Source organism: Macaca nemestrina, chromosome 18, assembly GCF_043159975.1.
Source record: "Macaca nemestrina isolate mMacNem1 chromosome 18, mMacNem.hap1, whole genome shotgun sequence".
Taxonomy (NCBI): Eukaryota; Metazoa; Chordata; class Mammalia; order Primates; family Cercopithecidae; genus Macaca; species Macaca nemestrina.
Window position 1 is genome coordinate 19,958,503 of NC_092142.1, and position 23,508 is coordinate 19,982,010.

A 23,508-nucleotide genomic window follows, 5' to 3' on the forward strand; every position below is an offset into this window, starting at 1 on the left:
AAAAAAAAAAATCTAGAGACAGGATCTCCCTCTGTTGCCCAGGCTGAAGTGCAGTGGTACAATCTAAGCTCACTGCAGTCTCAAACTCCTACATTCAAGCCATCCTCCTGCCTCAGCCTCCTGAGTAGCTAAGACTTGCAGTCATGCACTACCATGCCTGACCAATTTTTGTTTTGGTAGAGACTGGGTCTTGCTCTGTTGCCTAGGTTGGTCTCAATCTCCTGGACTCAAGCAATCCTCTTGCCTTGGCCTCCCAAAGTGCTGGGATTACAGGCATGCCATGCACCCAGCCTCTACTCCATTTTTTACAAATCTTTGAGGTTGATGTTTCTTAAAACACTGCTTTAATTATGTCACTTCCACTTTCAGGAACTTTTTGTGGCTCCCCATTATGTATTAAATGGTGGACGAAAATTATCCTCTTCTCTCAACTTTGTTTCCTATACTTGTCTCTTGCACAGACCTTTTTTTCTTCATCACTGGTCTACTGCCAAACCAAGTTTACTCTACGTTTCTGTCTTACCTGGAATGCCCTCTTCTACTTATGATACTTTGGCTCTTTTCCTCACAAGGACCAACTACTCACTTAGGCCATCTTGAGCAAGTATTGTTTGAAGAAGGATATATGTGGGTAGAAAGCCAGCAGGAACCTAAGTACCCCTAGTGAAGAGATTTTCTCCAACCCTCTCATAGCATCTACTTATCTGTGTGTGTATTTTCCTGTTCTGACTAGTGAGTTCTCGCTGTCTCTCTGTCTCTCTCTCTCTCTGTCTCTCTCTCTCTCTCTCTCTCTCTCTCTCTCTATATATATATATATATATATATATATATATTTTGTTTTTTTTTTTTAGACAGAGCCTTGCTCTGTTGCCCAAGCTGGAGTGCAATGGCACAATCTCTGCTCACTGCAACCTCCACCTCTCAAGTTCAAGCAATTCTTGTGCCTCAGCCTCCTGAATAGCTGGAATTACAGGTGCATGCCACCACACCCGGCTAATTTTTGTGTTTTTAGTAGATATGGGGTTTCACCATATTGGCTAGGCTGGTCTTGAACTCCTGACCTCAAGTGTTCTGCCTATCTCAGCCTCCCAAAGTGCTGGAATTACAGGTGTGAACCACTGTAACTAGCCCAGTTCTTTATATTTTTTAGTGAAAATTCTTAAAGCAGGCAGTCTGATCAACTGATTTTTCCTTTTAAGAGCATGTCTTGATAAGGAATATCAAGTCATTGGTCAATCTATAGATGACCTCTCTTGAGCCGGGTCATACCCTTAATCCAATCAGTAATGGTCCCTGGTTAAAGAATAAGCTTTCGCTGCTTAAATAGGTGGCTGAGGGTGGAGTATATTTAGCTAGAATGAACCGTAAGGGAGTGACAGGCACTGTAAAGAACAGGTTGAATATACCAACTATCTGAATTCTGTGTTTTTTTAAGACTCAGTTAATCTTTTCCTTTCTTGATCTCTGACACTCCAGTGTAAAGTATATTCTTCCTCCTATCCCTTTATTGTTTTAGCTCATTTGGGACTTCATTTTCTGTGTTTTTTTGTTTTGTTTTGTTTTGTTTTGTTTAGTTTTGAGACAGAGTCTTGCTCTGTCACCCAGGCTGGAGTGCAGTGGCACGATCTTGGCTCACTGCAAGCTCTGCCTCTTGGGTTCACGCCATTCTCCCACCTCAGCCTCCCAAGTAGCTGGGACTACCGACGCCCACCACCATGCCCAGCTAATTTTGTTTTTGTATTTTTAGTAGAGACAGGGTTTCACCATGTTAACCAGGATGGTCTCGATCTCCTGACCTCGTAATCCACCTGCCTCCACCTCCCAAAGTGCTGGGATTACAGGCATGAGCCACCATGCCCTGCCTCTCTGTGTTCCTATAATTGTAATAGATTGCAAGGCCCTAAATGGTTGGGGCTGAGTTTTATACATCTTTTGATCTTCCCTGTGCTTAGCCTATGCAACCTCAGGAGACATGTCTTCTAGGGTTCTTAAATACACATTCTAATATACGTTCAATTGTTTTTCTTTTAGGGCCTTTACCTTCTAATGCAAAAGCCACCATCAACCTTCAGAATGACCCCATCATTCAAAAGTATGGCTGTAAGAAAGTGGGCTTGACCAGATGCCTTCTGACAAAGGAGGAAATGAGAACGTTTCACTTTCCATTACAAGGTGGGCTTAGGCCTAATCTGATATTGCCAACAATGTAAAAATATCTAACAGCTTATTTAAATACTACTGTTGGAGATTGATTTATCTGGCTGTTTTCTGAATGGCTTATTCTTATTTCATCTTCTATTAATGAGAAAATATCTTAAGCACAGTGTATCCCAAAGTGTGTGATGTATATTGTGATTGGCAAAGTGATGATTTTAGGTAGTACATGAATGTGACATTGAAGAGCATTGAAATAATATTTAATGAGAAAGTTATTCCCTTTCCTTTTCATTCAGTTTTCTTTCATTTCTTTATATTAAAAACAGTTAGTATGTCTTTAATATTTTAAAACTTTTCCAATACTTCTAATTCTCCTCCCACACTGCCCCCACATTTCTTTAACAAATAGAGCAGGTCTAGGCTCAGAGCCTTGGTCAATTATATAGCAAGAATTTAATAAGAGTACTTTGATTTCATTTTATTTTCTTTGTTACCTCCTAATTATAGCAATGATAATTAAATTTCCTTTTTTTTAACTGAGATATAATTTAACATACCACACATTTCACCCACTTAAAGTTACAATTAAGTATTTTTTACTATCTTCATAGAGTTGTACAGCCATCACCACAATTTTAGAACACTTCTATCATCCCAAAAGAAACCCTATAGTATAATTTCCCTCCAACTCCTGAGCCTTTGACAACCGTTAATCTGTTTTCTATATATAGATTTACCCATTCTGGATATTTCCTGTAAGGGGATGTGCAATATGTGGTCTTTGTGACTGGCTTCTTTAACTTAGCTTAATGTTCTCAAGGTTCATCCATATTGTAGCATGTATCAGTACTACATTTATTTTCACTGCTTAATGATACTGCCATTGGATAGACTGTTCATTGGGTGATGGACATTTGAGTTGTTTCCACTTTTTAGTTATTATGAATAATGCTGCTATGAACATTCAAGTACAAGTTTTTTGTGTGGACACATGCTTTCATTTCTGTTGAGTATATACCTAGGAGTATAATTGCTGGGTCACGTGATAACTCTGTGTTTAACCTTTTGAGGCACTGTCAGTCTGTGAAAGCAGCCATACCATTTTACGTTCCCACCAGCAACATACGAGGTTTCCAGTTCTTGCACATTCTTGCCAACATTTGTTATTATCTTGTTTGAATATATCCATCCTAGTGGCTATGAAGTGGTGTCTCATTGTGATTTTGATTTGCATGTGTCTGTTGGCTGATGATTTTGAGCAACTTTTCATGTGCTTATTAGTCATTTGTATAGCTTCAGAGAAATGTCTATTCGGATCCTTTGTCCATTTTTAAATTGGGCTGTATTTTATCATGGAATTATTGGAGTTCTTATATTCTGGATGCATAAATTTTATTTTTTTAAATTTATTTTTTTAAGTTGATGTGGATGTGTTTTATAGGTCCCAGGCACCATACTAAGTGCTTTTTTGTATATTAACTGGCAATCCTATGATATATGAACTAAATTTTAACTCCATTTTATAGATGGCTTTTTCTCTATTTATTTTAACATATTTATAACCATCTTTTTCTTGAGGTTGCACTACTGTCACATGAGCACGTAGTAAGGGCAGTACTGCTGACACCTATAAAACACCACTGATAATATAGATAAGGTAGGCTGCAAGTATAGTGTCTCTGAGATTTGGGGCTGCCTTTCTTCTCTGGGATAGACCATATTTTGATTCTTTTAATTGCGATTAGTTGGAAATTTCACAGTACTGGGAATCAGAAATCGGTCAAAGGTTTGCCTAGCCCCGTTTGTTCCTTGTCAAACAAGATTTAGATGTTACCTTTACTGCTCCAGCCTCTGCCTGAAGGTAGAAGTCTTCAACAATTCAGATGCTTTTGGGTCTCTGAGCTAAATATGCATGGTTATTGACTCAGGGTACACAAATAGAGGGAGTACCTTAAGTCTGTAGCTGAGCCTCTGTAGGAAACACGTGATTCCAGAAAATGCAGGCAAGGCTCTGAATAGATGTTTCAGAGGAATCTTGAGGGTTGAGTTGGATGGAGGGACATGTATGGTGAATGTTACTTAAACTTGCTTCCTGCTGTGAAATCCTTTTAGATCTCTATTATGATGGAATCTCATTCCTATTTTCTCTTCCTGTATTTAGGAAAGAAAGATTTCACATACAGTTATTTGCATACTTTATTCATTCTTTCTTAGCGCTGACATGGAAAGGGCCTAATGACTTTGAGTTTAGCCATGATTTAGTTATCTCTTTTCTCATGAGGAGGAAAAATTGTTACTTGGCAACTGCCAGGAAGTTCAAGCCCCAGAATCTCCTCCTAACAGCAAGCCTAAGTTATTCTTTCAATATAAAAATGAGTAGATGGTGAAAAACTTGAGGACAGAGATTGTATCTTATTTAGTCTTTGTATTTCAAGTGTCTAACATACCGACATATCTGACTAAAATATCTAGTATTTTAGTTTTACCTGCTTGAATCTAAGAGTGATGTTTACCATCTCTATTCTAAAGGCAAATATTTTCTTCCTTTTTTCCTAGGTTTTCCTGAGTGTGAAAACTTTTTACTTACCAAATGTAATGGTTCTATAGCAGACAATAGTCCTCTCTTTGGACTTGACTGTGAAATGGCACGTACTACTTTTGATTTTTCAATTAGAGTGTTACAAGCTGAGGTCTAGTAGAAAATGATTTCTTGAGTCTATTGCACCAATGAACGAATACATTCATTTCTAGTATTCTGTTTTAATAGCTGAAAGTAGGTCCTTTTACTCATACTTTAGAAAACTTAGATCTGTATTCCAGGATAAAGAATAAATATCACATAAGTGGCTGGGTGCAGTGGCTCACAACTGTAATCCCAGCACTTTGGGAGGCCGAGGTGGGTGGATCATGAGGTCAGGAGATCAAGATCATCCTGGCCAACATGGTGAAACCCCATCTCTACTAAAAATACAAAAAATTAGCTGGGCATGCTGGTGCACACCTGTAGTCCCAGGTACTCGGGAGGCTGAGGCAGGAGAATCGTTTGAACCCAGGAGGCAGAGATTGCAGTGCGCCAAGATTGCGCCACTGTACTCCAGCCTGGTGACAGAGCGAGACTCCATCTCAGGAAAAAAAAAAAAAAAAAAAAAATCACATAAGTTTTCCAACTAGTTACTATGTTTAATCAAGTCTTTGCACATTACTATAAGTTGATTCCTTGTGTTTGAACAAGTATTTTGTTGTTGCTGCTATGAGGACTTTGCCTTAATTGTTGGTTTGGCTTAGTTTTACACCTTGAAGACCAGAAGTAGGATTTCTCTCCTTAAGTTCCCCTCATGCTTTGCTTTATCTAATTGTAGTAAGCCTCTTTTCAAAGACAGTGCATCCTCTTTCAGTACTCAGGAAACAGTTTCTCAATTCTTAATAGAGTAACTAAGACCTAAAACTTGAGAATCTGACATATCAGGGTGTATATCCTGTCCTTGCCTGTTAGTGGCTATGTCATCTTGGACAAATTCCCCTAACATATCAGCCTGGGCTTCTCCCTCTGTGAAGTGGGGGTAATAATAAAGACTACCTCAAAAGGTAATTATGAGAGTGACATATATAAAATGCTTAGTACAGCACTAGCTGATAATAGAATGGGCTTAATAAAAATTACCTATTAGTGGTATTTAGCATAATACTGGATATAGTACACACTCCATAAATGGTAGATACAATTATTAATACTATTTGCATTCATCTTCCTTGTGCAAATTACACTGTGTTGATCCTCTTAAGTGTAACATTCAGCAGCCTGCCCAGCTTTAATTTCACTCACACTAGATCCTCTAGTAAGCAAGTTTGTGCCATTGCTGCAGGGACCCTGGTAGATTAGAATAGATGGCAATTGACATAGTGCAAATAGTAAGAGGAAGCAATACCTTCCACAGTTCAGCAGATTGACTACATCTTGGTCTTTCAGTGCCTCACATCTAAGGGGAGAGAGCTAACACGCATCTCACTGGTTGCTGAAGGAGGCTGCTGTGTTATGGATGAACTGGTCAAACCTGAAAACAAGATTCTGGACTACCTCACCAGGTATTTTTCACCTTGTCTTCAGCTCTTCTGAGAGCTATCAGACTAGAATGGAATAATTCTTAAGAAGAATGGCCCACAGCTTCAGTTTAGTTGGGTTTTATCTACTTAAGTATTATCAAAGATTAGGGCATCACATAGGTATATTTTAATGCTGAAATTGCACAATGTCAGTGTATAATGCTCTTGCCCTTCTTGATCTTCAATCTTCTTGTGACCTAAGTCAGCAGAATATTATCTTCCTTGTTCCAGAATCTCCCAATTATAATCAGTATCTACAACTGCCAAACAGCTGGAGCTTTGCTTTCTGATAAGACCTCATCTGAAAATCTGCAAATCATCATTTGGCAGTCAAGTGATGTTAGAGCTTAATCTGCCTTGACCCCCAAAACACAAACAAAACTATTATTTTTCATAACAGAAATTCAAAGCTCAAAATGTTAGTCTACTTTTCCAAAGATTAGCATGTAATTTCAGAATGTACACACAGTGACTAGGCAAGAAGCCAGTGAAACATTACTGTTCCCATCCATTGAAGTGGCACCGGTAGATTCATGACTACTTAGGGACAGAGAGGCAATGATAGTGATAAATAACTGTCCTATTAGCAGACTTGACAATTAGATTCTTAGGGAACAGTCATGTGTGGCAAAGTTGTATGCACAAGCATGTTTGTCACAGTATTGCAAAAATGTAGGTATATAAATGTCTGAAAGTAAGGGATTAGTTAAAATATGTTGCATCTGTATGATGGAATACTCACTCTGTAACCATTTAAAAGGATGTGCTAAAATAGATTTATTGATATGAAAATGTGTTTACAACATATTACAAAGGATAGATTTGTTAAAAAGCAGCTCATGCATTATGATTACATTTTTATAAAAATTAAATATATACCTGAATCTATATCAAAAGTATGGAAGGACATTTAATAAAATATAAAAAGCGATCATCTCTGAGTGATAGGATTATGACTAATTTTTAATTCTTATTTGTCACTTTGGACACTAAGCATATATATATAAACTATAATTTTTTAAAATGTTATTTTTAAAATGTCTTTCCAGAGAGGAAAACTTGTTAATATCCTCGCCTGTCCATTTCTCTTTTTTTATTGAAAGCTTTTCAGGAATCACGAAGAAGATTCTTAACCCAGTGACGACCAAACTCAAAGATGTACAGAGGCAGTTAAAAGCACTGCTTCCTCCTGATGCCGTGTTAGTGGGCCACTCCTTAGATTTGGATCTCAGAGCACTGAAAGTGAGTATCTGATTTAGGACTTTGTATTTTCAGTATAAATGCCTGTTCCATTTATCTCAAATCTAAAGTCTTGGGCTTTTCTCCCCCACCCTGCTAGCCCACTTGTTTTTTCCTTTAGCATAAGACATTACTCATTTTATTCTCTTTCTTCCTCAGATGATACATCCATATGTTATTGATACATCATTGCTTTATGTCAGAGAGCAGGGCAGAAGATTTAAGCTGAAGTTCTTAGCCAAAGCTATTTTGGGGTAGGTTTGCTTATATACTGTAATATTGTTCTGACAAACTGCATGCAAGTTAGCATATAGTATCTAATTTAATGCGTATTGCAAAATTCACGATTTCTGCTCTCTTTGTTTATAAACATTATATTTTTGCATTTCTTATGAAATGAAGAAATTGTAGCAATAGAGACAGGGGTTTACATTCATAGTTGAGGCTTAATGGATAGAACCTGAACCATGAAGGCAGAAGAGGTAACCAAAATTTCAAAACATACCTATATGCCTATACAAGATAGTGTAACATACTTATACTGTCCTATTGTATTAAGACACATATGTACAAAGGTGTTCATTATAATATGGTTTAAAATAGCAAAATAGAAAAACCTCAAATATTCTAGAAGTCTGAGTAAATTATGGTTATCTATATTATTGAATATTTTGTTGTTCAAAAGAATATGATAAATCTGTATGTTATATGGAAACCTCTCTAAGACACTCCTGAGAATAAGAGATGCAGAGCAAGATTTATATATGCCTCAATATTTATATGATATAGATTAGATTTAGTTCTATCTATAGACATAGGCATATATATATTAAGCTTTTTAAAAACACCTAAGAAAGTATTTAAGTATGTATAGACACTTATATACAAATAAAAAAGTTTCAGGAAGGCAATTTTAAACAATGGTTAGATCTAAGAAATGGGCCTGCCCCATTTCTTAGAGAGGGGACTGGCCGGGGAGTCAGCTAGATGCTTTTTGTTGGGTAGCCTTTTGTCCACATGCTATGCTTGCTGTGAACAAATCCATTCCTGATTGTTCTGCACCCCCAGTGCCTCTTGCAGGGCCTGGCAATTAGCTGGAATAAAGGAACCTTGATTGTTGTGATGCAAATCTAATTACCAGAATTCTAACATTTTATATGTAATCACAACACTTGAGGTGGTTGAAAGAGCCTATCATTAAAAGTGCTGTGAGTATGTCAATTTTATACTGACTTTCCAGGAAGGATATACAGTGTCCAGACAGACTTGGTCATGATGCCACAGAAGATGCTAGAATAATCCTTGAATTGGCTCAGTATTTCCTTAAGTATGGCCCAAAAAAGGTTAGTATCTTTGACCAGTGTGTTCACCTTTCTTAAAATCATAGGACTAAATCAGTCTATCATAGACTACCAACTCCTGTTACCTATTTTATGAAAATGGCAGTGTGGGCTGGGTGCAGTGGCTCACGCCTATAATCCCAGCACTTTGGGAGGCTGGGGCGGGCAGATCACCAGGTCAGGAGTTCAAGACCAGCCTGGCCAATATGGTGAAACCCCGTCTCTACTAAAAATACAAAAATTAGCCGGGTGTGGTGGTGCATGCCTGTGGTCCCAGCTACTTGGGAGGCTGAGGCAGGAGAATCGCTTGAACCAGGGAGGTGGAGGTTGTAGTGAGCTGAGATCGTGCCACTGCACTCTAGCTGGGCAACAGAGCAAGACTTCATCTCAAAAAAAAAAAAAAAAAAAAAAAAAAGAAAATGGCAATGTGATTGAAGCCTAGCATATATTTTGAATTAAGACCCTATCACTAGCATAATGTAGTGGTTAAGTATATAGTCTCTGCAGTTGGGCTTATCTGTTTTAAAATATATGTTCTACTATATGTCTAGCTGTATAATCTAGGGCAATTTCTCTGAACAACATCAGTTTTTGGATGTATAATAGGGGAATACACACTTTTCTAGGATATTGTTGAGAGTAAATGAGATACTGTGTATAAAGTTCTTAGCACAGTGCCTTAAATATATTAAGCACTATACTGGTGGCATGGTGATTATTGTAGTTAATACTAACAATTGTAATGATTATAGAAATTCTGCATAGATTATTAGTTTTCTTAGAGTAGGGGGAGCATACAATTGTTTCACCAGCAGTTCAGTGGGTACAGATTAGAACAGCACATAAGGGAGACATGGAAGAGGACATAGTCTCTGACAAACTTTATTATAATGCATTCTAACCTATTAGATTGTCCCATTGCATAATACATTCCATCATGACTCCATTATGAAATAAATTGTACTCCACATAGAATAATAAGCAACAGCCAGACTTTGTGTCAGATAGTAAAAAGACATTCTAACAGATCTTCTTTGAGCATATAGATAATAATAGCCACCACTCACTGAGGTCTTAAGTGTATTATTCTAAAATGCTGTATATACATTATCTTATTTAATCCTCACAACAGCCCTGTGAGTTAACCATTATCATTCCAATTTTATACATGAACCTTTTGAGGTTATCAAAGGTTAGATAACTTATCTGAGGTCCCACAGCCAGTCAGAGGTGGAACCAGAATTGAAACTCATGTCTGTCACATTCTGTCTTTTATCTATACCAGGGGTTAGCAAACTTTTTCTGTAAAGGCCAGTTAGTAAATATTGTAGGCTTTGCAATTTTGCAACTACTCAACTTGCTGTGATACTGCAAGAGCAGCCATAGACATTATGTCAACGCAGGTGGGCACAGCTGAAATAAAACTTTATTTATTTACAAAAAAATATGTATTAGTGTTTGCTAATCTCTGCTCTCAATCACTACAGCAGGTTCTAAAACCCTTTTGGTCTCATGACTCTTTTGTTAATGTGGGTTATATTGTTACCCACGCAGTGGTGAGTTCAATCACTTGGTGGGTGTTAACCCAATGACCACTACCAAAGAAGATTTATTTTTTTATTTTTATTTTTTCTGAGACAGAATCTCACTCTGTCTCCCAGGCTGGAGTGCAATGGTGCAATCTCTCTTCACTGCAGTCTCCGCCTCCCTGGTTCAAGAGATTTTCCTGCCTCACCCTCCCGAGCAGCTGGGATTACAGGTGCCTGCCACCACACCTGGCTATTTTTTTTTTTTTTTTTTTTTTTTTTATTAGAATTGGGGTTTTACCATGTTGGCCAGGCTGGTCTCAAACTCCTAACCTCAGGTGATCCACCCATCTCGGCCTCCCAAAGTGCTTGGATTATAGGCGTGAGTCACCATGCCTGGCCCAAGGAGGATTTAACAAGGGGATTTTATTACTTTGCAACAAGTAATAACACCAGGGATAGTTTCCAAAGCACTATCTCCCCAAATGAAGGCAAAAGCAGGGCTTTTATTTTGCTAGTTGGCTGAGTCATTGCATGTGTAAAGGCAGGGTTTGTTCCTTGACACATACATGTATAGAAAATAGAGAATAAGTTCCTCCCTAAGTGAGATTTTTAGTATGGTAATGCAGAGAGTTTGCCAAGTTCATCTCTAACTTCAGGCATCTCTGGTTCCAGCTGGTTTTTGTCTTGCTGTAGCTGGTCTTCTTCCTGTACCCTTTTGAAACAACAAGGTACAACAGGGGTTACACTTTTATAGTGTGCACCTGAAGACCCAGGGACTCTGGGTTACAATATCTATCAACATTTACTATATTGGAAATTGCATAAATTTTAATATTAGTTTAAGATAAATAAAAAACCATTATATATTAACACAAATCACTTTTTTTTTGAGATGGGGTCTCACTGTGTTGCCTAAGCTAGACTGGAACTCCTGGGCTCAAGGGATCCTCATACTTCAGCCTCCTGAGTAGCTGGAACTTCAGCATACACAGCCACTCTGTCCAGCTACAAATAACTTGCTTTTATGAAAAAAAGAATTTTCCATAAAAATTAGTGGAAAGAGCATCATTGTTTTAGGTATTTCTGTGAAACCTTTTAACATCTAGCTTAATAGAAAACAAGTGACTTTTCATATCTGCTTTACATTCAGTCTGTTATGTCACATAGTTGGAGAAGGAAGGATCTCACCCCTTGTGAGATCTCTGGAAACCCCAGGATTCCCAAACCACACTTGGGGAGCTTAATTATGCTTGATTTCCAGTGAAAATTGTATCTCACTTGGATAAAAACTAACCAAATCTGAATTAAGCATGGGCTTTAGTTAATAATAATGCATTACTATTGTTTCATTAATTGTGACAAATGCACCCTACGAATCTATTACTAATAGGTAAAAATGGGGGTATGCTGTATGGGAACTCTGTACTATTTTCATAATTTTTCTGTAAATCCAAATTGATTCTTTAAAAAGAAGTTTATTTTTAAAAATTTGTAACTTTAAAAATTATTCTCTCTACATCACAACTCCCTGGTGGGCTCCCACTTTATGGAAGGAGAAGAAATATCAACTCGAATAGACTTCTCATGATTTTGTGTTAAACTAATAAATAGTCTTTTTAAAAAATTTTCTTGTAAAGCCATTCTTTTATCATTTCCAAAATTGCATGTTTGCAGAGAGGTAAATTTTAAGTGACCGACTATTGGATGAGTGATGAACCAAAATTGTCATCCTTTTTCAATCAGCCCTACTTGGCCCTTCCCCACATTCATGTAACAACATTTGTAGCTGGTAACAGATTGCCGTTCTTGGCTAAGCAGCCATAAACCATCTGGTAACTGTTGAAGCCATCCCAGGGCTGTGGCAATGGCAAAGCCACTGCCTAAGAAAAGAGAGAACATTATTCAGGTGGATTTTTTGCTTTTCGTTATTGTTGCTTTTTGTTTTGTATTTCTTTGAGCATCAAATGCTTTGCAAGAAATTATATTTTTACCACTTTATTTTCTTCAAGATTGCAGAACTAAATCTAGAAGCACTAGCTAATCACCAAGAAATACAAGCAGCAGGCCAAGAGCCTAGAAACACAACAGAAATACTTCAGCATCCAAACACAAGGTAATATTTTCAGTTTGAAACAAGAGCAAAGACAAATGGAGTATCTAGTTTCTTGTTTAACAACACCTGAGAATGTTTTTATCCTCTTTTGAGTCTATTGAAAACTATTTACCAAAAAATAAATAACATCTATCACAAAAACCACAGAAAAAATACCACCTTCTAGCCTTAATATACAGTATTTAATTTCTAATTTTCTGAATCTAGTGGCTGGTCTAAAATGATATCCTTGACCAAAAGAAAAAAAAAAATGATTGGAATATGTTGAACCTAGGTAGCACTGGGAAAGATGATAGACTAGTTGGTATTTTGGCTAGAAGAGTCAATCTGTAGCCTTGTTGTATTGCCCAGACTATGAAAGACACACACACAGACTCAAAAGGGCTTTGTCTCCAGACTATGGCAAATGTATCAGATCTTTAGCATTTTGCCTACACTTTGATAGAGAGCTTTGGGTATATTTCTTGTTTATCCTTCCTCTCTCTATTGAAGCCACACTGTCTAAAACAATTTTCTATGATGATGGAAGTGCTCTACATCTGTGCTATCTGGTTTGGTAGCCGCTAGTCACATTTGACTAGTGCAGTTGAGGAACTGAATTTTTAATTTTATTTAATTTTAATAGCTATATATTGCTAGTGGCTACCATGTTGTGTAATGCAGGTATAGAGAAATAACTGTCAGGTTCTGGAAAACTGCTGTTCTTACCTTAACTCTTCTACTTCTTTATAGTGTTTTAGAATGCTTGGATTCAGTGGGTCAGAAGCTTCTTTTTTTGACCCGGGAGACAGATGCTGGTGAACTTGCATCTTCCAGAAACTGTCAAACTATAAAGTGTCTTTCAAATAAAGAGGTGAGTGTCCTGCTGAACCTTTGCAGGTTATATTCAAAGCAGAGGGGAATGTAGCCCTTTGCACCCCATGCAAGTGTCAAGCTTTTTTAAATCAGCAACCCTGGCTACAGTTAGTAAGTCTGGCTTCTGTCTCACATCTTGTATGGAGTACCTAAGTCCTCATAGGAGCAGAACTGTCAGCTGCCAATGCCTGCTTCCAGAGCCTAGCAGGCCTCTGGGTTTGGCCTTGCATATGTATTTGAGTTTCTGTTGTGTTTCTGGTTCATGGAAATGTTTATCTTGGTTTTGAGCCTGGCTATATCTTTTCAATTTTTTTCTTTTTATATTTTATCTATCATTGCTGTATGTTAAGTCAGAGAGGCTGCATCAAACATGAGCTTCCTGTGTTATATTCAGAAGATCTGTGTTTTTTTTTTTTAACATTTTGTTTGGAAATAATTTCAACCTTACAGAAGCGTGCATGAATGGTAGAACACCTGTATACCTTCTATCTAGATTCACCTTTTTTAGCACTCTGCCCCAGTTGCTTTGTTATTTATGTGTACCCACATGCTTATGCTCTCTCATGTACACACTCTCTTCCTTCCTCTCTCTGTATGACATTTCCTGATCCAATTGAGAGTAAGCTGCATATATCATGGCCCTAAATACTTCAGAGTGTATTTCATGAGAATATTATTTTATATAACCACATCTTACATAGTTACCAATTTTAGTAAATCTAATATTGTCCTGGTACCTTTATCTACTTTTCATCTGTATTCTCATTTTCTTGGCTGACCAAATAATGTCTTTATAGTTTGTCTTTTCCCTTTAAAACAGTATCATTTCTAGGGTCATGTATTACAATTACTTGTCGTATCTTTTTAGTCTCCTTTAAAGCTGGAACAGTTCCTCAACCTTTCTTTGTCTTTAATAACCTTGATACATTTCGAGTAATGCATGCCCCCCTCCCTTTTTTAACAGAGTTTTGCTTATTTTAGGTTTGTGTGGTGGTTGCTTATGATTAAATTCAGATTATGCATTCTTAGCCAAATTTCTTGGGGTCTTGCATCCAGAGGCAGTTATTATTCATCTGCCCCTCTTTTATGCTGTTTATTTTGATCACCTGGTCAAGGTGTTGTCTGCTTTCTCTATTGCAGAGTTCTTGTTTTTTCGCTTAATTCTAATAAATATGTGGGGAGATATTTTAAGAACATGCCAGTATTGCTTGAGCGCAGGAGCTCGAGGCTGCAGTGAACTATGATCGTACCACTGCACTCCAGCCTGGGATTACAGGTGTGAGCCACTAGGCTCGGCCAAGTGTTCCTTTTTTATATGTCTTTTGCTTGAGCTTGTTGAGCTTTTGGAATTTGTGGGTTTATCATTTTCATCACATTAGAAAAAGTGTTGACCATTATTTCTTCTTTCACCACCCTCCCCTCCTTTGGGCACTCCCACTACATATGTATTAGCCATTTAAAGTTGTTCCATAGCTCACTAATGTGCTGTTCATGTTTTTTCCAGTCTTTTTTCCTCTCTGTTTTATTTTAGATTGTTTCCATTGCTATGTCTTTAGGTTTCTTATTGTGCTGCAGTATCTAATCTACTGATAATCCAATCCAGTGTACTTTCACCTCACACATTGTATTTTTTACCTCCAGAGGTTAACTTTTGTTCTATTTTATATCATCCATGTTTCTAGTTAACATTCAGACTTTCCTCTAGCTTCTAAATTCCAGAATATAGTTACAATAACTATTTTAACATCCTTCTCTATTAATTTGATAATCTGTGTCATTTTTAGATTAACTTAAATTGATTGGTTTTTTCTCCTTATTATGGACTGTATTTCATTCTTTGCATTCTGGTAGTTTTTTGTATTGGATGCTGGACACAGTGAATTTTAATTTGTTGGGTGCTATATATTTTTGTATTTCTATAAATATTTGTGAGCTTTGGTCTGGGATGTGGAAAAGTTACTTGGAAACACTTTGGTCCTTTTGGATCTTCTTTCTTTCTTTGCTTCCTTCCTTCTTTTCTTTCCGGTTTTTTTTTTTTTTTTTTTTGAGACGAAGTCTCGGGCTCTCCAGGCTGGAGTGCAGTGGCGCCATCTCAGCTCATTGCAAGCTCCGCCTCCTGGGTTCATGCCATTCTCCTGCCTTAGCCTCCCAAGTGGCTGGGACTACAGGCGCCCGCCACTGCACCAGGCTAATTTTTTGTATTTTTAGTAAAGATGGGATTTCACTGTGTTAGCCAGGATGGTCTCGATCTCCTGACCTTGTGATCCGCCCGCCTCGGGCTCCCAAAGTGCTGGGATTACGGGCATGAGCCACTGCGCCCGGCCTTCTTTTCTTTCTTATGTTGCCCAGGCTGATGTCAAACTCCTGGCCTCAAATAATCCACTCACTTCAGCATTCCAAAGTGCTCGGATTACAGGGGTGAGCCACTATGCCTGGCCAGATCCTTTTGAATTCTTGCTTTTAAGGTTGGTTAGGTGGAACCAGAGTAAATTTTGTCCCACTACTAAAGCAAAACCATACTAAGTACTTGATCTCCATAAATTATGAGATTTTACACTCTAGCTTTTGGGAATCTAAACTATTCCTGGCCTTGTGTTAGCCCGTGTGATTGTTTCCTCTAATCCTTTTGGGCGTCCTTTCCTTGACCTCGCATAGTTTACTTACATGGATACACTAATCCCTACTCAACTGAATATTTGAGGGGGATTGTTTATAGATCTATCGGTTTCCTAGCTTTTAAGGATCACTGTCCTTCATTTTCCAATATCCTGAGAACTGCTGTTCTTAGGATTTTGGTGGTTTTTTTTTTCTGCGCACTTACATGGGCCTCAAGGGCTCTTTGGGCATTATTATTGTTATTGTAATAGACTTTAATTTTTAGAGCAGTTTTAGGTTCACAACAATATTAAATGGAAAGTATAAGCTGGGTGCTGTAGCTTACACCTGTAATCTCAAGACTTTGGGAGGCCAAGGTAGGTGGATCTCTCGAGTCCAGGAGTTTGAGACTGACCTGGGCAACATGGTGAAACACTGTCCCTACAAAATATCAGCCAGGCTTGGCGGCATGTGCCTGTTATCCCAGCAGCTCAGGAGGCTGAGATGGAAGGATTGCTTAAGCCCGGGAGGTGGAGGTTGCAGTGACTGACGTATAATCGCACTACTGCACTCCAGCCTGGCGACAGAGTGAGACCCTGTCTCAAAAAAAGGAAAGTACAGAGAGTTCCCATTTACCCCCACACCCACCCACACAAACAACTTCCACCACTATCAACAACCTGTACCTGAGTAGTACATTTGTTAAAATCAATGAACCCACTATGACATATAATTACCAAAGTCCATAGTTTACATTAGGGTTCTGTCTTGGTGTTGACAAATGTATAGTGACATATATCCACCATTATATATCATATATATCATACAGAATAGTTTCATTGACCTAAAAATCTGTGATGAATGTGCTCTGCCTGTTGGAAACCACTGATTTATTTATTTATTTATTTATTTATTTATTTATTTATTTATTTTTTACTGTCTCCATAATTTTGCCTTTTTAAGAACATCACATAGTTGGAATCACATAGTATGTAGCTTTTTCAGACTGACTTCTTTCACTTAGTATATGCATTTAAGTTTTCTCCATGTCTTTTCACTGCTTTATGGTTTTTTCTTTTTAACACTGAATAACTATATATTTCCTGGATTTACCACAATTTATCCATTCACCTGCTGATAGACATTTTGGCTGCTTCCAAGTTTTGGCAATTATGGACAAAGTTGCTATAAATGTCTGTGTGCAGGTTTTCATATGTACATAAGTTTCCAACACATTTGGGCAAATACCAAAGAGTGCAGTTGCTAGATTGTATAGTAAGAGTATGTTTAGTCTTGTAAGAAACTGCTGAACTTCCAAAGTGTCTACGATTTTGCATTCCCACCAGCAGTGAATGAGAGTTCCTGTTGCTCCACATTCTTTTCAGCATTTGATGGTGTCAGTGTTTTGGATTTTGGCTATTCTGATGGATATGTATTAGTGTCTCATTGTTTTAATTTGCAGTCCCCTAATGACATGTAATGTGAAGCATCTTTTCGTATGCTTATTTGCTATATAAATGTCTTCTTTGGTCAAGTGTCTGTTCAACTCTTGCCCATTTTTAAAATTGCATTGTTCATTTTCTTATTGGTGAGTTTTAATAGTTCTTTGTATATCTGAATAACAGTCTTTTAACAGATAAGTCTTTTGCAAATATTTTCTCCCAGTCTGGCTTGTCTTCTCATTCTCTTTAATCATATTTTTTTTATAGTTTATTAGTTGTTGGAGGAGAGAGGGTAACTCTAGTCTTCTGTTATTCAATCTTGGCTGGGGATGGAAATCCTTGTAAGTTGTATTTGAGAAATTTAATGATAGTCTAATTTTCTTGGCTTTGTAAGTTATTTTTACCGAGGATTTACTTTTCCCTTTTTGTTTAAAGTCTAATTGTTTTACTAAGCTATGTCTCAGAGTTGATCATTCCAAGTCACTTTTTCTTGGTACCTGAGGCGCCCTTCAACATATAGCTTATAGTTTCTTTTATTTCCAGAGGTTTTCTTGGATTGTATTTTCAAGTATTTGGTTCTATTGCTTTAATTTTCTTCCTCATAGACTTCACTTATGCATGTATGTTGTGCCCCCTTGGCCTATCTTTCATTCACCTACTTTCTCTCTGATGCTTTTGATTTCATTTGTACACTCCTAATTCTTTCCATGCTTTTCATTAATGCCTTTTATTAAAATTTCACTTGAATCTATTCTTTCTTGACAACTTGTAGTTGCTTTTTCATATCCTCAAGTGCTTGGCTGCTAATATTCAATTCAGTTTATACTGTAATGTTAACTGTATCCTTTAGCTCCATGGTTGATTTTTTTTTTTTAGGGGGAATAATTTTCATCAGCTGAAATGCTTCGATTCTCACTTTATTTCTTGGTTTTTGTTTTTGTTTTTGAGACAGAATGTCACTCTGTTGCCCAGGCTGGAGTGCAGTGGCATGAGCAGAGCTCACTGCAGCCTTGACTTCGGGGCTCAAGCAATCCTCCTGCCTCAGCTACCCGAGTAGCTGGGACTACAGGCATGTGCCACCATGCCCGGCTAATTTTTAAATTTTTTATAGAGATGAGGTCTCATTATGTTGCCCAGGCTCATCTCAAACTCCTGAGCTCAAATTATCTTCCCACCTTGGCTTCCCAAAGTGCTAGGATCACAAGCATGAGCCACCGCGCCCAGCTGTTGCTGTTTTTTTAACAGTAGTTTAGATTAATATGGTCTACTATTTTCTAATTTTACTGATTTGTTTTTGAATAAGGTTTTCATTCAAGAGCGTCTCTTTTACTCTGCCTTCCTCAATGCAGTTTTTTGTTCTTCTTCTGTGCTCTTCCTCTACTTATCAAAGGATTCTCTCTCCCTTTCCTCTTCTCCCTCTCTTCTTATTGCAGCAAAAAACATAAAATTTACCATCTTAACTGTTTTTAAGTATACAGTTCAGCAGTATTAAGTATATTTATATTCTTGTGAAAGAGATCTTAGAACTTTTTTATTTTGCAGAAGTGAAACTTGGGCTAAGTTTCTTTGTATGCCTTGTGACTTATTGTTGTTGGTATTGTTGAGGCTTGGGCATTTGAATAAATAGCCAGTTGTCTTTACAGACTGCTTCGTGCAGGGGGAGACCTTCACCATTCAGCCTAGTTAGAAATTTCATGACCTCCCAAACCTGTTCTGGAGATTTGTCTTCTCTGGAGTTGTGCATGTGCCTTTAGTTGTTTCCTGAGCCCCTTGTCCCTACTTCTTTTCAGAGCCCATAATCTCTTTCTTCCCCTGGTTTCTTACTGCGGCTCTAACATGCCATGGTGATCACATCTGTTTTCAGTGGCTTCCAAACAAGGCTGTCAGTCCTGTCAGCCTTCTGAGTCATGCAAGACAGAAAATAGTCCCTCAGACAGCCCCCACACTACTCAGAACATTGGACACATGGTCCACTCTTTTGTTTCCATCCCAAGAGAGGATCTGTGGTGTGGGAGAAGCCCTATTATGTCAGATAGGGAAGGCTGTAAATGAGACCACAAAACATCACAAAGTTTCCTTTCCCATTTACTGGAAACCCTTCTTGGTTTCATGCTGGTCTAGGTACTATATAGCTTTTCATCTGGTCTCTACAGTTCTCTCAAAGGTGTTCTGGTCCATATATTGTTGTTAACTCATTGTCTCTGTGGGAGAGTAAGAAGCTAAAGTGAAGCTTTCTAGTTCTCCATTTCCAGAATGATGGTGTGGTGTTGACGGAAGGGAGGAATTTATAATATTGTTTGGATGGGCTGGCATTCTTCACAGCAGTGTCTTCAAGGAGTACCACCTTTTCTCTATATATCTGATTCTTCTGCAGAAGCACAGCTTCTCTGAGGCTGCCAAGCCTCTTGCTTGTAGTCAAGTGCTGAGAAATGTCAAAATCATGACCCATGTTCCTTATTTGGCATTTACTTGGAGTTTTTATTTTGGAGGTGATTTTTTTGTGCTTCATCTAATTCTTCCATGTCCCTTGATTATTATTATTATTATTTTAACCAAATCTATTAAGCCTCCTCTCCCTTGCTTTCCCTGCTCACAGGCTTGCAACAGTTTACAATACTGGGAGTTATAGTTATTTATTTAATTACAGGTCATTGGAAAATTTTTGTAATAACCCTTGTCTCTTAGTAATGCTGAAGGTCTGACTTATATGTATTTTATTTTCATTCTTTTTATTGGTTCTGTGGTTCTTTGGGGAAGCTGTGTGGTTTCACCATTTTCCTCCAGACCTGGAAGTCAGCCCCATATTACCTCAGTATGGGTAAAAAGGCAACTACTATTTATATTATTGTGGCTCATATCCAGGAGCCGCAATAGAGTATGAGGTTCCTACCTTATCCAGGCTGTGCTGTTCTCTACAGGTTCTTGAGCAGGCCAGAGTGGAAATCCCCCTGTTTCCCTTCAGCATTGTTCAGTTCTCTTTTAAGGCCTTTTCACCTATCCTCACCGAGGAGATGAACAAAAGGGTAAGTGGATGAGTTCTGCTGAATGATTTATTTAGTGACTTTTTGTAACCTCTTATCATTAAGGAAAGTAATACATGCTTTATTTAATTTGTTGTGTCTTTCTCTAGATTTTTACTATCTGCATATTAACATCTAAAAATATTTTTATAAAAATGGGAATCAAACTATGCATACTGTTTTGCAACTTTATTTTTTCGTTTAACAGTATATCTTGTACATCTTTCTGTATCACTACATATCTTATTTCCCTTGTTTTTAATGGCTACATAATATTCTGCTATATGATATACCTATTAACAGCATTTGTACTTTATACATTTTTGCTATTGCAAATAATACTTCAGTGAACATCCTTGGACATTTGGCAAGTATTTATGTCAAAAAAATCTTTGATGAATAATCCCATGCGTTGACTCATGATTTCATTTCTCTTTTCACATTCATTCCCATACTATATTCTGTTGTTTTTCCTACAGATGAGGATCAAGTGGACAGAGATATCAACTGTCTATGCTGGGCCATTTAGCAAAAATTGCAATCTCAGGGCTCTGAAGAGGCTATTTAAGAGCTTTGGCCCAGTCCAGTCAATGACTTTTGTTCTTGAAACCCGTCAGGTAAGACTGGAAAATTCAGATTTCAATTTTCTAGATTAGTGTTTCACATTCAGGTGACTGCTTGGGCCATGCAGATAGCAAATATTCCTGAAGTAAGCTTGATTGCTACCAACTGGAGTGCGAGACATACGCTAATGAGAGCAATTGTTGACCCACAAGAATGTATACCCAGTATTGTGAGATCTTTTGTTGTGTGTGTTTAAAGAATTGAGACATCTGGCTGGGCGTGGTGGCCTATACCTGTAATCCCAGCACTTTGGGAGTTTGAGGAGGGAGGATTGCTTGAGTCCAGGAGTTCAAGACCAGCCTGGGCTATATAGTGGGACCACATTGCTACAAAAAATTTAAAAACAAGAATTGAGAACTCTGTCAATTTTCATATGCTGGCTCCCATTTTCTCAAATATCAGGCCATGCGAAAAAATATGTCTGCTGGTTGAATATAACCTATGGTCCTTATGATTGTACCCGGCTTTAAAAGATAAAATGCGCTTTCAAAAAGAGAAGTAACTTTCATATCTTAGAAAGTTACTTCTTTTTTTACAGAGTAGGCTCATAGCTTGCTTGGTTAAGATACAGGAGGAAGATTATGGGAGGGCTTTTGTTGTTATTGTTATTAGTTCTCTTATCTCTTAGGGTAAGTTTTTGGTATTGTAGGTTTGTATTTACATAAAAGCCCTTTAAAGAGATTAGTTTTACTTTAACAAAAATAATGCTTGCATATGGTTTTAAAAATTTATATAGTTCAAAAGGACTTCACAAGTTAAGTCTCCATCTTCATAGTCATAACAATACCATATCAATAAAGTTTATATATGAAGCAATAACATCATAAGCATATAGAGACATAGAAGAAATCATGAAAAGAATTTAAAAAGAATTAAAAATGGAAACAGTGTAATAGGATGTTTGTAGAATGATATACAATAAAGGTAACAATGGAGGCCTCCTGGGGGAAGAATTAGGCAGCTAGCTAATGGGATTAGGGGAAGACTTTACTGTAAATATATTGTTCCTTTAGAATTCGGAACTAGGGTAACTATTAACTGGTGTATTACTATGTATGAAAGTGAAGTAAAAATACTTCTAAAGTGATGTAAGTGCAGGATCCTAGATATTTTTAAATGTGCTGTCTCTAAATTTTTTAATTTTTTTTTTTTTTTGACACAGAGGCCCAGGCTGGAGTGCAGTGGTGCCATTTTGGCTCACCACAGCCTCTTCCCTCCAGTTCAAATGATTTCTCGTGCCTCCCAAGTAGCTGGGACTACAGGTTTGCACCCCCACGCCTGGCTAATTTTTGTATTTTTAGTAGAGACGGGGTTTCACCATATTGGCCAGGCTGGTCACGAACTCCTGACCTCAAGTGATCCACTTCCCAAAGTGCTGGGATTACAGGTGTGAGCCACTGCACACAGCTTCTAAATCTTTTATTAATGGCTTTTCTATGACTAACAATACAAATACAAAGATTGTCCCTGAGAAGATGGATTGGGGGATGAGAATATAGCAAGGGACTATAACATCTTCCTAAGTCTTTCTCTTGGTCCCTTTTTTTGGTTGCGGGGGTGGCGGGTAAAATACATATAACATAAAATGTACCTTTTTAACCATTTTTAAGTGGCATTCAGTACATTGACATTGTGTAGCTATCACCACCATCTATCTCCAGAACTTTTTCATCATCCCAAACTGAAATTTCCTATTAAGCAATAATTTCCTATTACCCCTTCCCCCAGCCATTGTTTTACTTTCTGTCTTTATGAATTTGACTATTCTGTATACCTCACATAAGTGAAATCATATAGTATTTGTCCTGTTGTGTCTGTTTTATTTCATTTAGCATGTCTTCAAGGTTCATTCATGTTGCAGCATGTATCAGAATTGCATTTTCAAGGCAAAATAATATTCCATTTCATGTATATACCACATTTTGGTTATCTATTTGTTGATGGACATTTGGGTTGTTTCTACCTTTTTTTTTTTTTTTTTTTTTTGAGATAGGATCTTGCTCACCCAGGCTGGAGTTCAGTGGCGTGATCACAGCTTACTACAGCCTCAACTTCCTGGGCTCAAGCAATCCTCCCACCTCCCAGCCTCCTGAGTAGCTGGGACCACAGGCGTGCACCACCATGCCTGGCTAGTTTTTTGTAAGACAGGGTCTCTCTGTGTTGCCCAGGCTGATCTTGAACTCCTGACTCAAGAGATCTGCCCACCTCGGCCTCCCAAAGTCCTGGGATTACAGGCGTGCCTGACTCTGGGTTGTTTCTACCTTTGACTATCATGAATAATGCTGCTATGAACATGGTTGTACATAATATCTGTTCAAGTCCCTGCTTTCAGTTCTTCTGGGCATATACCCAGAAGTGGAACTGATGGATCAAATAGTAATTCTGTGTTTACTTTTTTGAGGAATCATTATCCTGTTTTCCACAGTGGCTATACCATTTTACATTCCTACCAGCAAAGAACAAAGGTTCTAACTTATCTGCATCTTCACTGAC

At 37.8% G+C, this 23,508-nt stretch overlaps 1 protein-coding gene across 2 annotated transcripts in view; it reads left to right on the top strand.

Moving 5' to 3' along the window:
• Positions 1-23,508, top strand: part of REXO5 (RNA exonuclease 5) — a 43,391-nt gene that overhangs the window by 12,900 nt on the left and 6,983 nt on the right. For both annotated transcript variants that reach the window (XM_011747102.2, XM_011747103.2), the window contains exons 6-15: positions 2,032-2,172; positions 4,714-4,802; positions 6,125-6,240; positions 7,362-7,500; positions 7,657-7,751; positions 8,738-8,840; positions 12,376-12,479; positions 13,212-13,332; positions 20,290-20,394; positions 20,871-21,008. In XM_011747102.2, coding sequence (XP_011745404.1) covers positions 2,032-2,172; positions 4,714-4,802; positions 6,125-6,240; positions 7,362-7,500; positions 7,657-7,751; positions 8,738-8,840; positions 12,376-12,479; positions 13,212-13,332; positions 20,290-20,394; positions 20,871-21,008 — 1,151 coding nt within the window. The remainder of the gene's footprint in view (positions 1-2,031; positions 2,173-4,713; positions 4,803-6,124; positions 6,241-7,361; positions 7,501-7,656; positions 7,752-8,737; positions 8,841-12,375; positions 12,480-13,211; positions 13,333-20,289; positions 20,395-20,870; positions 21,009-23,508) is intronic.